The sequence below is a fragment of the Eublepharis macularius genome, chromosome 6, assembly GCF_028583425.1.
Source record: "Eublepharis macularius isolate TG4126 chromosome 6, MPM_Emac_v1.0, whole genome shotgun sequence".
Taxonomy (NCBI): domain Eukaryota; kingdom Metazoa; phylum Chordata; class Lepidosauria; order Squamata; family Eublepharidae; genus Eublepharis; species Eublepharis macularius.
In genome coordinates this window covers 22,895,350-22,911,194 of record NC_072795.1, presented here as the reverse complement: position 1 = coordinate 22,911,194, position 15,845 = coordinate 22,895,350, and the positions used below count along the sequence as shown (strand labels likewise).

General features: G+C 43.0%; 1 protein-coding gene across 1 annotated transcript in view; it reads left to right on the top strand.

The window, feature by feature from the left end:
* The window catches only part of PRKCI (protein kinase C iota), a 67,473-nt gene that overhangs the window by 47,338 nt on the left and 4,290 nt on the right, over positions 1-15,845 (top strand). The window contains exons 5-16 of the mRNA XM_054983398.1: positions 540-625; positions 1,725-1,865; positions 2,959-3,013; positions 3,580-3,638; positions 3,833-4,009; positions 4,527-4,624; positions 4,936-5,022; positions 6,552-6,687; positions 7,501-7,588; positions 10,238-10,363; positions 10,787-10,866; positions 15,479-15,568. Of these exons, the coding sequence (XP_054839373.1) occupies positions 540-625; positions 1,725-1,865; positions 2,959-3,013; positions 3,580-3,638; positions 3,833-4,009; positions 4,527-4,624; positions 4,936-5,022; positions 6,552-6,687; positions 7,501-7,588; positions 10,238-10,363; positions 10,787-10,866; positions 15,479-15,568 (1,223 nt within the window). The remainder of the gene's footprint in view (positions 1-539; positions 626-1,724; positions 1,866-2,958; positions 3,014-3,579; positions 3,639-3,832; positions 4,010-4,526; positions 4,625-4,935; positions 5,023-6,551; positions 6,688-7,500; positions 7,589-10,237; positions 10,364-10,786; positions 10,867-15,478; positions 15,569-15,845) is intronic.

The following is a 15,845-nucleotide window of genomic DNA, read 5'->3' as shown; positions in this document are numbered from 1 at the left end:
ATAAAGGTTACTAATTTCTAGTGGAATTAACTCTTAGGTCTGATAGACAGCACTATATGCAGACACTTTTAAAATTGTAATAGTAACATTGTTACAAGATTCTGCATGACAAGAGTTTGATCTTGGAATGCCAGTATGCACTGGCTAAGGGAGTGAACTGTCAGGTCCTTGTCCATGAGCATCCTGTGGTGTCAGACAAATCAGCATTGGATGTATTGTTACTGGCCCTTTTTTCTACAGTGATTACCAAAGATTATTAAATTTATGAAAAACAGCTCTTATATAGATATAAAACGTTCTCTGTGGGTGTGAAGTCTTGGGGGAAGTGTCCTATGTTGATGACTTGTTTTCTGTAGGACCTAGCATGCAGATTATATAGTCTAGCAATGGCTACCAAATCTAAATCTATTCATATATGCCTGGTTTGCATAATTCTTGGTCTTAGAAAGGCAAGCTCAGTTTGATAGTTAAGGACAAAACATTCAGTCTGTAGGTTTTGCATGATAATTTGATGCTTGATTTGACTCTTTCTCCCTTAGAGTCTATTTATCGTCGAGGAGCACGGCGATGGCGGAAGCTCTATTGCGCAAATGGTCACACTTTCCAAGCCAAACGATTTAACAGGGTAAGTTTTTAAACCAATTTTACCCCAACTTGTTTTTTCATGTGCAGCAAACAACAAAATGTCTTGTGGCACCTTAACAATCCTTTAACTTATTGTGGCACAGCCTTTTGAGTCAGAGCTCTTACTCATAAAAGCTTACACCACAAAGCATTTTGAGTCTTTTAAGGCTGTGTTCATTTGGCATTTTCCATCTGTAGTTCCCCTTTTCAAATATCACCTTTTAAAAAATGGACTTTGTCCTTCTGTAGTGTCAAATAACTGGCTCCTTATACAGGTACTGATAATAGGAAAATAGGCTTTTAATATATGAAACTTTGTAAACTTCTAGCTCAATCAGTGTTTGTTTTTAATGTAATAGCTCTTTATCTGAAGGGCCTTACTTGTGATAACCCTGAGCTTTTTCATCTAAATGTACTTTAAAAAGAGAAGTAAAATGTGTGTAAAGACTTTCAATCCAAAGCGAATGTCTGTTATAAAGGCCAAATTCCCCACTGGACTGGGGAATACGTATAATATCTAATCAGTTTGTACACAAGCCTCTTCACATCTTGTTAACCTTTAAAACAGCCTTTTAAGGCAAATGCCAGCTTGTATAAAAACTGGATGTTTCATCGGGAGACATTAAACATGGCTTCTGTTTCTTGGGCTGTCATCATTTTCTCTCTTCTCGGCCCCCAGCTCTGGTTGCAAAGAGTCTTGATAAGAGAAATGGAAATTTTTCCATGTTCTCCCTGTTTTGTGGAATATTAGGTTAGATCAAAATGGCTGCATTCCAGGAGACTTTTAAAAACAGTGCTTAAAGAAGATTGTAATGAAGCTATGAGAAGTAGCTAAAAAAGGAGAGCCTACATTCTGTATATTTGTCTAGTTTCTACATATGGGAAGTGAGGACCTATGTAGTAATGGGATGTGATGTTGGCAAGCATAGGTTTGTGAATATAATTCCAGAACAGTGCCTTGCCTTCACCAAGGCTTCTGTGGTGTATATTATCAGCAAAGTAAAGATGGAAGTGGGGGACATTTCTTGGGGTTGTAACAATTTGCAATCTAGTTAACTGATAATCTGTGACCATTTAACTATTTGGGTTTTTTTTTCCAGAGAGCTCACTGTGCCATCTGCACTGATCGGATATGGGGATTGGGACGTCAGGGATATAAATGTATCAACTGTAAACTCCTTGTTCACAAGAAGTGTCACAAACTTGTCAGTATAGAATGTGGCCGGCACGCAATACCACAAGTAAGTGATATCAATAGCTATAATTCCTTTGAAAGCCACATTTTATACATAATTAAGACTGGTGGCTCACTTCAGGTTTTCATGTCTAATGGATGGCTTTGCTGCCTCGATAGAAAATAACCACATATGTTCTCTAATGGAAAAGTTTGTGTGTGCAGCTGTGACACAAATCAGTACTATGTTCTCTGTGATTTTGTTAAATATCTGCAGAAGCTGAGTGAAAGATCCAAATGAAGGATATATGATCCGTAGATCTCATAACAAACCAAGCGTTGTAATATAAGAACCAGCTTCTTGCATATGAACAGGTCTGCTGTTAAGATTTTTCTGATGTACCATTCTCTTCTGAAGGTAGATTGGTGACCCAGAAGAGCACTTTTTTTGGTGTTGCCTTGTTCCAGAACTGCCAGCCTGCACCAGTTCAGCTGACCAGATCTCTTGGTTTTAGGCCCTGAAGTTCTGTTCTCCAAGGCACTTGGCAACAATTAATTATCTTTTAATTGTTTGACTGGTGAACCTTTTGCTTGTTCCTTGTCTCGTTCAACTACTGTGGCTAATGTCTCGACACTAACTTTTTAAATGCTACTTCTTTTTTTGTCACTGGATTGTTCAGTCTTACTCTAGGTTTGTCTACTTTCGTATTGTTGTCACCCTCATGTAACTTTGAGATGTGGTGAACACATACAGATTTTAAGTTATAAGATTAATACAGCCTGAGCATATACATATTTACTTGGACTTGAGCTTCTACTGAGTTCAGTGGTATTTACTCTCTGATAAATGTGTGTCTACTCAGAAGCAAGTCCCACTATGTTGAGTGGTTCCTATTCCAATTTAAGTGTGAGTTGATTTGCGCTGACTTAGACAGATCAGTGAACTTACCTGCTTCCTATCTTCAGCAGCGCTCCCTGCATGTGTTGTGTTAGTAGCCTCCAGAAAATGGCATTGCTGTCTTCAGTGGTAGAGTGGAATCAGCAAAAAACAAAACAAAAAAACCCAACCCTTCACAAACAGAAAACACAGTTAGGACCTATGCCATAATTACTTGCAGAAAACTTGAAAAGTTGTGACCTTGGCTTTTGACTTTTCACAGGATCCTCTAATGACAATGGATCAGTCAGCAGTACATCATGATAACATAGAACCTGGTAAGCTCAGAACTTGGAAAGGGCCAGATGTTAACATCAATTAAAACATCTTCTGCTTTACTATTTGCATGAGCATTTTAAGTCCATTTTTTGTAATTTTTCCTATGCTAAAATTTGTTTCCATCTTGTCTGAAATAGTGAATTATTTCGTTATGTGCTCTGGGGGATTTTTGGACACTCCAAAGCACTGTGGCATGGGGGTGGGAGCACTGTGACAAGAAGCAGGAACTTAACAAAAATTTCCTTCTCCCTCTTGCTGAGCAGCTGGCTATGCAGGGAAGGGAGCCAATAAAAATCTCATCCATGAACTTGGTTATGTTCACAGAAGCATTAGATCCAACCCGTAGGAGTTGAAGAGCTGCAGTGAATGGGTACAGCCATACTTTCCCATGAATATGAAAAGAAAGTGACTTCATATTTAGATAGTATCTGAGAAAACATCAATTATAGGTAGCTGTAGCAGATGTGCTCAACACAGAACAATTATCAAGTACTTACAGAAAGAGTCCTTTTAATTTCATCTACTTAACAGATTTATTTACTTTTCTTTTGTGTTTTTTAAACAGTGATACCATATAATCCTTCAAGTCATGAAAGTTTGGACCATGTTGGTGAAGAAAAGGAGGTATGCTAACTCTTTTTTCTGTACTTGGCCGCAGCCAAATTGTGCCTTTCTAAGCTTTTAAGAAGCTTGCATGTAACTTTAATATAACCTGCTTTAACAGTGTTTATTAACAACTTTTGATAGTAGGAGACATCTGAAAGAACTACTTAATAATACCTGGGAACAGCTACTTACAGGTGTCCATTTACCTACAGGCAACAAGTATTAGAGAAAGTGGCAAAGTATCTTCCAGTCTGGGTCTCCAAGATTTTGATCTACTTCGAGTAATAGGGAGAGGAAGTTACGCAAAAGTTCTTCTAGTTCGGTTAAAGAAGACAGAACGCATTTATGCCATGAAAGTGGTGAAAAAAGAACTAGTAAATGATGATGAGGTGAGCAATATTTGTATTAATGCAGAATTAAGAAATGCATGGTTGTCTGAGTGGTAATTCCATTCTCCACCACTCTCTTCCCACTGGTGCTCAAGTAGTTCATTCCAGCCCTCATAGAGTATTATCAAAGCTTATGCTATTTTTCAAAGGATTGAGGAAGGGGGAGTGCCTTGTAGTGTACTTATATATTATATCTTTGTGCATATCTGGGGAATACCTCAAGTTGTAGAAACGCTCTGTACTGATTTTATGATCATTATGCATTATGTACCAGGTTGTGTGTGAGCAGTGGGGGGGGGGGGAAGAGTCCAGCTGCTTCACTATTAAAAGTTCATTTGGAACGAAATGACCTGTTTGCATGTTTAATACTGTGTTGCTGTTCATCCCCTGTTTAGTTTAAATTGGGCAATCTTAATTTTGGGATCAGATATACGGAGCCCTTCTTCCTGCCGCAGATTAACTGGGAAGTACCAAAGGTATTGCAGCAAAGTCTGACTGTGTATGTTTTCTCTAATAGGATATTGATTGGGTTCAAACAGAAAAACATGTCTTTGAGCAGGCTTCAAATCATCCTTTCCTTGTTGGCCTTCATTCTTGTTTCCAGACAGAAAGCAGGTAATCATGCAGTGAGGTTATTGCATATGTTTTCCTTGTAATGTTATTTCATACCATAACGTAATTGTTTTTCTAGCAGTAAAATTTAATTAATGGGTTCTGTAAGGAGGATCTAAGGAGGAGCAGTAAACAACATTTGGTCACTAGTGGAAAATGAACTGGATTAGTTTAGCTGAAAGAACAAAGGGGAGAAGTGAAAATGTTCTGAAAATGTGTGTATTCCTAAAATTGTAAAAAGGGCTGTGGGTGTTTGCGTGTGTGAGTTGACCATGATCAAAGTGGATAATTTCATTATAATTCTCCATTTCCAGGCTGTTTTTTGTTATAGAGTACGTAAACGGAGGAGATCTCATGTTTCATATGCAGCGGCAGAGGAAATTGCCAGAAGAACATGCCAGGTATAATAACAGTGCTTATATATACCACTCTTCTAGACAGATTAGTGCCCCACTCAGAACGGTGAATAATGCAGTGTTGTTATCTCTGTAATATATCTGGAAAGCTGGGTCTGAGAGAAATGGCTTACCCAAGACTGCCTGCTGATCTCACAGCAGTTGTGGCAGTTGAACCAGCAGAGTGCTGATTTGCAGTCTGACCTAAGCTGTGGTCTAGTTTTGCAGGCAGTTACAGGACAGCAAAGACTTGTGTTACACACAGCTTCCCTTTTTGACTTCAAAAAGCTGTTTTGTCAGCCGGGTTCTTGAAATGAAGCAGTAGCTTTTTGGTTTTTCTGGTAATCTCCAAGTAAAGTAGTAGAGAGCCAGTTTGGTGTAGTGGTTAAGAGTGCGGGTCTCTAATCTGGAGAGCCGGGTTTGATTCCTCACTCCTCCACTTGAAGCCAGCTGGGTGACCTTGGGTCAGTCACAGCTTCTAGCTCTCTCAGCCCCACCCACCTCACAGGGTGTTTTGTTGTGGGGATAATAATAACATACTTTGTAAACCGCTTTGAGTGGGTGTTAAGTCATTCTGAAGGGCAGTATATAAATCGAATATTATTATTATTATTATTATTATTATTATTATTATTATTATTATTATTATTAACCAGTTCTGATCCCACTATTGAACACTGGTAGAATTGCTGCCATTGATATGAGATGACTTGTTCAAATTTAACTTGATACGCATCACTAGTCTCTTACTAGAATTCTCCATTTTTTGGACTTTTTAAATTTTCTCCTCAGACTTACATTCCAGCATATGGCCTTATATTCTTTGGACTGCTTCTCCATGACACTCCCTATACTCCTTTGCTGTTACATCCACTTGTCTGCCTTTATTTCATGCTTAAGGGTTGACGGATTCCTAAGCTGAGCTACTCCAGGGTCTTCATATCAACATTGTAGTTATATTATGCATGCTGGCTTTTGCCTCTTCCCCTGTGGTATGCAGATTGTTGTGCTTTGTTGCCACCTCTTATGACTGCTTCTTTGACTTATTTTGTTCCAGCATGACTCAGAGAGGGGTTGGGATGATGAAGATTCCTGATCCTGATCTTGCATACATACCTTTTTTTTAGACTCACTTCCTCAGATTTTCCCAGGAGTTGCACCTAGTTCCACATACTCATAAGTGAAGGATCACTGCTCATTCTAGTAGTTCCTTTTCTTTGCCTGTTTTAGAGTGAGCTTATGAAAACTTTGCTTCCTCAAAGACTTAGAACTTGAGTTGCATTCATTGCTAAGGAGTAAAGAGTACCTATAAGAGAGACACCTTTAAATATAATGTAAGGAAATTAGTGCAGGTAATGCCTGAGTAATATGAATGAGAATGAATTTATTTGCGGTCAGATACCATAACAATGACAAGTGAGAAATATGAAAGGCTGAATTGTAGGCTTTGTTTGAATAACTAGTAAATTTAGAAGGGGAGAACAGTTTCATGAAATATGACCTTAAGGCATCATTTTGTTATGCTTTCATTTTAGATTTTATTCAGCAGAAATTAGTTTAGCGTTAAACTATCTTCATGAACGAGGAATAATTTATCGGGACTTGAAACTGGACAATGTGTTGCTGGATTCTGAGGGGCACATCAAGCTGACCGATTATGGCATGTGCAAGGTGAGAGGGACCATCTGTGAGCCGTAAAAAAAAGCATAGTAGTTTTGGACCAAATTGGCTCTGTTAACAGGTATACAGTGATGATTTGAGTCTCTTATGCAACTGCAAAGCACAAGACATTGTAATAATCTCTTCCTCATTCTGCTATCCACAATGCCTTCAGCCTAAAAAAACACTCTTCTTCTTGTGTTCAATATTTAAAGTGCAATAGTGATGCATTCTCAATTTTGTATGCACTGAATGGAACTGTGAGTTTCATAAACATACTTTTAATTAGTTTATTATGGCTGTAATGTACATAAGAAATATTTCATTTTGATATACATTAGGTGATATTATGAGAACTGATAAGTACAGATTTTTGTAACATTTAGGTTTTCCTATGACAAAATTAATACTCCAGATTCTGGTCTCAACCTCTGAATTTTTTCCCTAATTTGTGCAATTGTACCCATGTGTACCTTTGAAGTCTTTGCTTTAAGGAAACAAGGGCTGTGGCCAGAAGAAGGAACAGCAGAAGAGCTGAGTTTAAACTTCATGTAAAAATGTACAAGTTTTCACACAGGCTTACTAGAAAGCAAAAGTACAGAGTGACAGATCATGAAATGTGGAATGAACTGTACCCCCTCCTTTCCTTTATGAAAAGTTACCACATTCAATGAGTCTTGCACTTGTTGGAGAATAACATACATTCAGATGTTGAACAATGCTACTGGAAACCACTTTTCTAACCTACTGCTCTGGGAACTAGAAGAAATCTTTGAACAATGTAAGATTTTCTCTCTCCCCCCCACCCCCTTTTCATTTTAAAAGGAAGGATTAAGGCCTGGAGACACAACCAGCACTTTCTGTGGCACTCCCAACTATATTGCTCCTGAGATTTTGCGTGGAGAAGATTATGGTAAATATTGCTGTTTCTGACAACACTGTTACGGCACAGAATATGAGCAGTTAATACTCCAAATAAATTGGATTTTAACCTTGTCTTTTGCCACCATGTTGGTGGTCAGTGAAAAGATTTCCTTACAAAAATCCCATTTTTCTGACAGTGGCCAAAGAAAACCATGTAGTCCTAAAATAGGTACAAGTTTAGGTCTTGTTCTAAGCAGCTACATAGTTGAAACTCTTATGGTTCCATCTTGCCTAAGGGGTAGTATAAGAAAGAACCACATCAGTTTTCAGGATTTAAACTTGTGCAGCACAGGAAGCAACAAGGAATATGCATTCAGGCTTTAACAAGTCAAAATCTGAACCAAAAATTCTCCGGTTCTGTAACTTTTTGTAACACTTGGCTGTAGCTGTTCTGGTGCAATGCTTAGCTTAGAGTTTGGAGTGCTCAGCATGTATATTTATCAAAGATTTTGCCCATTCATTACCCTTAATACATGTAGCAGAAGAATAAGTTGTGGGGCCAGATTATATAAGTAGGGAAGTTCATGACAACTTTGGGCGCCATACTCAAAGATTGCAGATGAGGTGCAGAGTCTTGTATGGCTTGTACCACTTCAGATTGTAGTTGCAGAGGGCTGTCACATGCGCGCACGCACGCGCACACACACACAGAAAAACTGGCGTGCCAGGATCAGGAGCAGAAGTTCTGGCTGAGCTTGCCAGACGTACTATTCATCCGGGTGCAAGAGAATTTTGTGTATATAAAAGAGCATTCAGTGTCTGTCTGTCATTTATAGTCCGCCTTTCTCACTGAGACGCAAGGCGGATCACACAGTATGAGATTAGTACAATCAGTATCAAGTATATTTCAGTATCAAGGACATTTTCTAAACAGTACCATAGGGTAAATAGATACAAGTTTAAAAGACATAGTATTAGCAAGAATCCAATACAGAGTAGAAAAAATACTGAAGCAGAACATAATAAATTCTAGGACTAACATTGGACAACATGGAGCACTGATGGTACATAGGAGTACATATTTAAAGCAGCAGAATACGTAAGGCAATATAGTGATGAAGTCTGTGGTCCCTAACTCATTAGCGAAGCATCTGAGACCCCATCCCTAACATACAGCCCTCCCATTTGAGTAAAAAGCCTTTTTGAATGGTTCAGTTTTGCATCGTTTATGAAAAGCTAGGAGAGTGGGGGCTCTTCTGACTTCCTCAGGCAGGTCATTCCACAGGATAGAGGCCACCACAGAGAGAGCCCGTATATGGGCTGCTGCTGACTTTACCTGTGTGCAGCCTGGCACCTATGAGCCCCTATCTGCATTTTATAATAACTAGGGATGTGTGCTTTGGGTTTCTGATTCAGGAAAAATACCTGAATCAGACCCGATTTGTAAAGATTTGGGATTTCTGAAACGGCCCCAGCATACCTGGGCCATTTCAGAAACCTTGAATCAAAGATTCCCGAAGCTATTTGTATATCTTTGGGAAGCTTCGGGGCAAGAGGTTGAAATGTCCCTTTCCATGCAGCAGGAGGGAAAGGGACATTTAAACCACAGATCAGCAGTTTGTCGGGATTTCCAACAAACAGCTGAGTACTTTGAAGGGAAGAAGGATCTCCTTCCCTTCAAAGTCCCCCTCCCTCCTCCAGCCGGTTGGAACGGGGGAGACTTTGAAGGGAAGGAGGATCTTGGCTCATCTTGCAAGCCACGCCGAAAGCCTCCTGCCCTTCAAAGTCTCCTCTGTTCCAACTGGCTGGAGGAGGGAGGGCTGGGGCTGGGGAGTGGGGGGATGAGGCTGGGGATTATGGGGTTTGGGGTGTTTAAAGGGCCCTGCCGCTTGCAAGTGGCAGGTCCCTTTAAACTAGCAGCCGGCAGGGGGGATTCCCCGTGCCGCCTGCCAGCTGATAGTTTAAAGGGACCTTTAAAGGGCCAGGTAAGTGGGTTGGAGCGGGGGGAGTAAGTGAGGGGTGGGGGGTGCTGGGGGAAAACCCAGGCCCCTGAATCACTTCAGAATGCTCCAAAATTTTACGGAGCATTCCGAAGCGATTGGAATACCCAAATCTAAAGCGACTTGCTGCTTCAGATTTTGGGTGTTTCCAAATGTTTTTCCTGCTTCGGGTAAACCCGAAGCAGGAAACTCAAATATTTTCGGGGTGCACACCCCTAATAATAACCTTACGCTTACAAACTGTTTTTCAGAACAGATTAGTGCTACGCTCAGAGTGATTAACAAGTCAGTGTTATTAAGTGATAACCTCAGCTCACCTCCTTATTTGTGAGGCCTAGACATTTCATATAATTGATGGATCACTGTAATGTCTAGGGAATTAGATAGATCACCAGACCCTTCAATAATTCTCTTGAAGCAGCAAAGAATTGCTAGGTTCCTAATCATTTAAGTTTTGATTCAGTTTCAAGATTTAGTAACATTAAAGTTGGGAATACACTATTTCAGTCCTAGGAAGAAGCATAATGGAAGAGAGGCTGTTTTACTTTCACAAGACATAAACAGCATGAAGATTTCTCACCTTTGTGTGTTTGCGCAGACAGACATTAGTAATATTTAGAATCTCTCCTAAAAAAATGATAATCCATTTGTATTAAACATCAGCACTAAATCCTGTCCCATTTTGTCTTGCGTCATAGGATTTAGTGTGGATTGGTGGGCTCTGGGTGTTCTGATGTTTGAAATGATGGCAGGCAGATCGCCGTTCGATATTGTTGGAAGCTCTGATAACCCTGATCAAAACACAGAAGACTATCTTTTCCAAGGTTAGTGTGTGGAATACTGTCTGGCCAAAATTTGTCCTTGTTTTGGCTTCATTGAATAATCTTGTCCATCTCCAGGAAAGGGAAGGATAGCAATTAAACCGCATTTATAATGGAGAAAAACTTAGCTCCTGACAGAATGATTTATATTGTGTATCATATTTGTTGAATGTGCAGCATAGAAATAGTCTCAAAGAATATATTTTAAAGGTGGTTGTATGGAGTTAAACTTGTTTTCTATGGGTTGGATCTAGTGACTTACTTCTGTAAAGTCTGTCTTAATTGGTCATTGGCACCAGCTCTCATACATTAATTTTAAGTAGCCTTTGGTTCAGTACGTGGAGAAAGTCCCACTGAATCTAAAATATGTCTTTAGATCTCTTTAAAGGACGAATTAAAATTTAAATGCTTTAATTTTTCCTCTAGTTATTTTGGAGAAGCAAATCCGTATTCCCCGGTCCCTTTCTGTGAAAGCAGCAAGTGTTCTAAAGAGCTTCCTTAACAAGGTAAGAATTTGTACCATATTTGGGTCAAGAACTTATGTTGCCAAATCTCCATTTTACTGATATGAAACTGAATATTGTGAGCTGTTTTTATAATTAGAATATTTACATGTCTGCCTTTTTCCTGTGCAAATGAGATGGATTTCTTTCAGCCCAACATATGTGCATACAAACCTCTTCTTCATGACCTACTCTGAAATATGCATGCATTGGTTTGTAGCCTCAACTTTCAAATACTGCACCAGCTTGTGAATTTCTATGCGTCATGGTTGAGTTTTATTCATTGAGCTTTATCTATTTTGCCTTTGACCTTTTAATCTAGATTACACACTAATATAAATACTATAAATATTAACTTGGATGTAACCCATTAAAGCTGTAGTCTAAACTATGGTGATATAATGGGTGGAATGATATTTATGTAGCACTTTCTGTGTTCAAATAACTGCATATAACAGCTTTGTAACAGCTTTGTAATGTAGGCCAGTATTATATCCAGATTGCAGATAAAGGATCGAGGCTGAGAAAAGTTGACTATTCCAGGCTATCTAATGAGTTTGTGGTGGAGGTTAGATTTGAACCAGCAGCTTCTCAGATCAGATTATATATAACAAAATGTTGACCTCGTTCACTCAGCACATCCTTGCCAAATGCCATCAATCTTTGGAAGTGAAAGGACAGCAATTAAATAATGAGATTCCAAGCAGAGAAAATCTTGCTTCCTGGTGAATAAAATGATTTACGCTGTGTCACATGTTGACTGAATGTATAGTTCAAATGTAGCCTTTTGCCTGCTGTGCTCTACCAGCTCCAGTGATGGGCTAGGTAAGGGTCCTGACTTTACTAAAACTACATTTTTTCAAAATTATTGAACACACCAAGACACTATGGCAAAATAACACCAAAATCACCATGGGAAAATAGTTTCTCCACAGATGTTATAACTAGACATGGGCACAAACAGGGAAAAAACCCAAACAGGCTGTTTGGTGTTGGTTCCCAACGACGAACGAACAGCCGACCTGAACCGGACATGTTCCGTCTCCAAATGTGATTGGTGTTCGTCGGTGCCAGAGCGGCCCCCTTAGCACTTAGAGAAACCATATTCACAGGGAATGTGCAGCAGGCTCTTCTCCAGCCATCACCCAAGTTTGGTCAAGATTGCAGTATGGATCTCGGAATTATACATTCCCAAATTCGATGCCCCCAGGAAACTCCCAATCAACACAAATGGAGCCACCCTTCCCAGTTGATTTTGGCCCCATGCGGTGGTCCTGAAGGCGGGCCACCTCCCCTCTCGGGGACGAGGGGTCGGGCTGCTGGCCAGCGGCACCCCCATGTGCCCGCCCGCCAGACCTGCAGGTGGGAGGAAAATTATCCGCTTACATAGCAAGGTGGTTGATGACTGTGGCCTCCGGGCCTGGTGGGCTCGGGGAGGCAGTGGAGTTCTGCCTCCCCTTGGGGTGGGGGGGGGTCTGGCCGCTCCCCCATGTGCCCGCCCACCAGGCCTCCGGATCGGAGGCGGACTGCTTATCTGCTTACGCAACAAGGTGGGTGAGGACTGTGGCTGCTGAGTAGTAAGGTGGAGGGGGACCAAGGGGTTCCAGGCTTGGCAACAAGCTGTATCTGGAAGATCCTGCAACAGGGCCTGGAAGACCCCGAATCAGCAGCTGCAGGTGTCACCCACCTCCCTGCCATCACAGAAAGGAAGGGACAGGGCGGTGCAAGTGGTGGGAAAGGACTCATTGCACTACCTGAGAGGGAGAGGTATGGACCGGGAACTGGGAAGTTCCCAAGCGAGAGGTAGTTGGGAGGGGTCGGAGTGGTCCCAGAGAGGGAGAAGAAGAAATAGGGCAGCGGCAGCAGCTGCCATCGCCCACCTTCCTGCCTTTGTGGAAAGGACGGGAGTCGCGGCGGGACACATTCCCACCCAACTCAGAGGTCCAGTCAGTCCCGTTGACAGGGGAGCCACCATGCACTGCAACCGCCTGTATCCCTATACGGTACAATCGGCTGCGCGATCGCAGCTGAGCTGTTCCTCGTGACCAAGGAGGGAAGTGGCGGCTGACATGACCCGCTGTTCTGCGGGGATGGGCAGGACAGGAGAAGTTGTTTGTAAGGGTCAGAGTGGTTCCACAGAGAGAGAGGTAGAAAGAGAGATCAGCAGCCCCGAGAAATGAGGGGGGCCACAGCAGTTCCACACCGCTCCAAGACTCCTCACCTGTGCAGGTAGTACGGGCACTACTCATAACAGTTTGGGCAGCACCGCCAGACACCAACCACCTTCCTGCCTTTGCGGAAAGAAATGAATGGACAGGACAGGAGACGTTGCTTGGACGGGTCAGAGTGGTTCCAGAGAGGGAGAAGAAGAAACGAGGCGGCAGCAGCAGCTGACATTGGCCACCTTCCTGCCTTTGCGGGAAGGACATGTGTCGAGGGACCCGTTACCCGCTGCTCAGAGGGCACAGCGTTTGCAATGGATAGGGCCAGTGTGTGGCTCGACTACATGTGCAACAGCCCCTGAGCTGTTGTGCAAGTGCCCAAAGGAGGCTGCCAACAGCATCACCCACTTTCCTGGCTTTGCAGAAAGAAGGTGTCATGATGATCTGGCTGTGCCAGGAAGGCCTGTCAAGGCCTCAGAAGCCTGTTAGCAGTGGGAGTGGGCCTGACTCAACCTGACCCAAACATGCCAGCCCTCATTCGAGATACCCGCAGAACTTGACGGGCAAGGGTGCATGGCAATGGCATGGAGAACCAAGGGGCAAGATGCTTTAGTAGCTTGTGGAAGCCCATGCACTTCACAATGGATATGGGCAATCGATGTAGGGCAATCGTCTCTGCCAAGATGTGAAGGCCCACCTCCTGAGCCCTCAACCTCTCCGTTGTAAGCAGCGCTGTCCCAGACCCCGAGGGGACAACCTCCACGAGTGCAGCCTGCCTGAGTGCTCCACTCCCATCAGCATCAACCTCAGGGTAAGGGTTCTTGCTTGGGGGTGGATTCCAGTGACCCTCCCACTGATCCCCACTCAGGAGAGCTGGTTGCCCCCTTTTCTCCCCCAACGGATGTTTCGCTGGGCAAGGATGGAGACCACAGGCTTGGGTGGTACATCTTCAGGTTCCTAGTCAGGGCTGTTGACAACAGGTGCTTCGGGTCTTTGCCCCTGCGTGCCAGGACATCACAGGCACAGCACCGCACCACATGGGGGTCCTTAGGAAGGGCCCAAAAGTGCCTCCGTACAGAGGCGTTGAAACGTGGACCACTAACTATCCCAGGGAAAGGAGGACGAATGGTTACAGGCTGCGCTGCGGAGCTGGCCGCAGACAACGGAGTGAGGGATGGACTGCAGGTGGAGATACCACAGAGAGTTTGGGATTGGGACGGAAGGGATATTTCATAAAACACAAACCATTCCTTCAGGGATCTGTCATCCACCCCCTCTTCAAAATGTTGAGAAAGATCCTCTCCCCCCAGCGGAAAGACCTCTTTGGCCTCCTCCACAGCCCCCATAGGTGAATCTGGGGGAGCAGGAGTACTCTCTGCTGCCCCCAAGCCACCACAACATTAAGACTCATTGCGCCACCAAACTAGAATTAAGGAGGACAGAAAGAGAGAGAACACTGTGAGCCCTCAGCCAAGGTGCCCTCTGAGTTTGGCCCCAGGGCCTGGCAGCAGCCCTGGAACCAGAGGGAGGGGCTAGAGCCCTAGCCCAGCACTCCCAGAGACCTGACCAGATAAGGCACTAATAATCAGGGTGAGCCCTCAGCCAAGGTGCCCACTGAGCTTGACCCCAGGGCCTGGCAGCAGCCCTGGAACCAGTGGAGAGAGAGATCCCTATCTAACCACACAGAAAAAGTCCCAGCTCTAATGCACTCTCCCTGTCTGTCTCCCAAAAGGCTATTAACAGCTCTCTCCCACTCCACTGCTTGGGAGCACAGTGCCCTTTTATAAGCAGAGGTCTGATTGAGAAATGCAGGAGGTCTGTGGTTGGCAGTCAGAACTGCCCAACAGGGTTTGCAGGGATGAGATTGGAGTTCCCATGGTCACAGAACACTCCCTCCCCCCTCCGGTGTCTGCTCCCAATTGTTACCAATTTGCAGCTCCATGCTTGGAAGGAAGACCTGCCCATCAAGCTAAGTTGGGCTTTGATTGGGGTGGCCGGGGAGACAGAGGGAGTGCAGACAGAGTTCATGCACTCCACCCCTCCGTTGCTGAGGCAATTGATTGAAGGCACCTGAATGTCTGGCTTCCTGAACAGCGGCCAAGCGTAACGAACAGGGCTTGTGCCGACCAGCCGTGCGTCCTGTTCACTGGGTTTTTTTGCTCGTAATGCTGTTCGTGCCCATGTTTAGTTATAACATCTCCTTTGACATTAACACAGTCATGCAATTAAAGCAGGACAACCGTCAGAGAAAATTAATGTACTTAATTTGGTGTAGTAACTAGTGTGTTCTTGATCTTTGAAATAGAAATGGGAACATAGATTTATAAATCTAGTATTCCAGGTACCTGTTACAGTGGCTGAAGCATAGTAGTCTGAAATAGAGGGACAAATTACATGCTAAGCTATTGCTTGCATACTAAGCAATTTCCCATTTCCTATTTTTTCTGGCATAGGATCCTAAAGAACGCTTAGGATGCCATCCTCAGACAGGATTTGCAGACATTCAAGGACATCCATTCTTTCGTAATGTAGATTGGGATCTGGTAAGTGTAAGGTGCAAACACTTGTAAGGATTTATTTGAATGATTATCTAAAGCCAATTTGGTATAGTGGTTAAGAGCAGTAGGTCTCTAATCTGGAGAACTGGGTTTGATTCCTTACTCCTCCGCTTGAAGCCAGCTGAGTGACCTTGGATCAGTTGCAGCTCTCAGAGCTGTCTCAGACCCACCTGCCTCACAGGATGTCTGTTTGTGGGTATAATAATGACATTGACTTTGTAAACTGCTCATGAGTCATTATTATTAAAATCTTGAGCTAGCT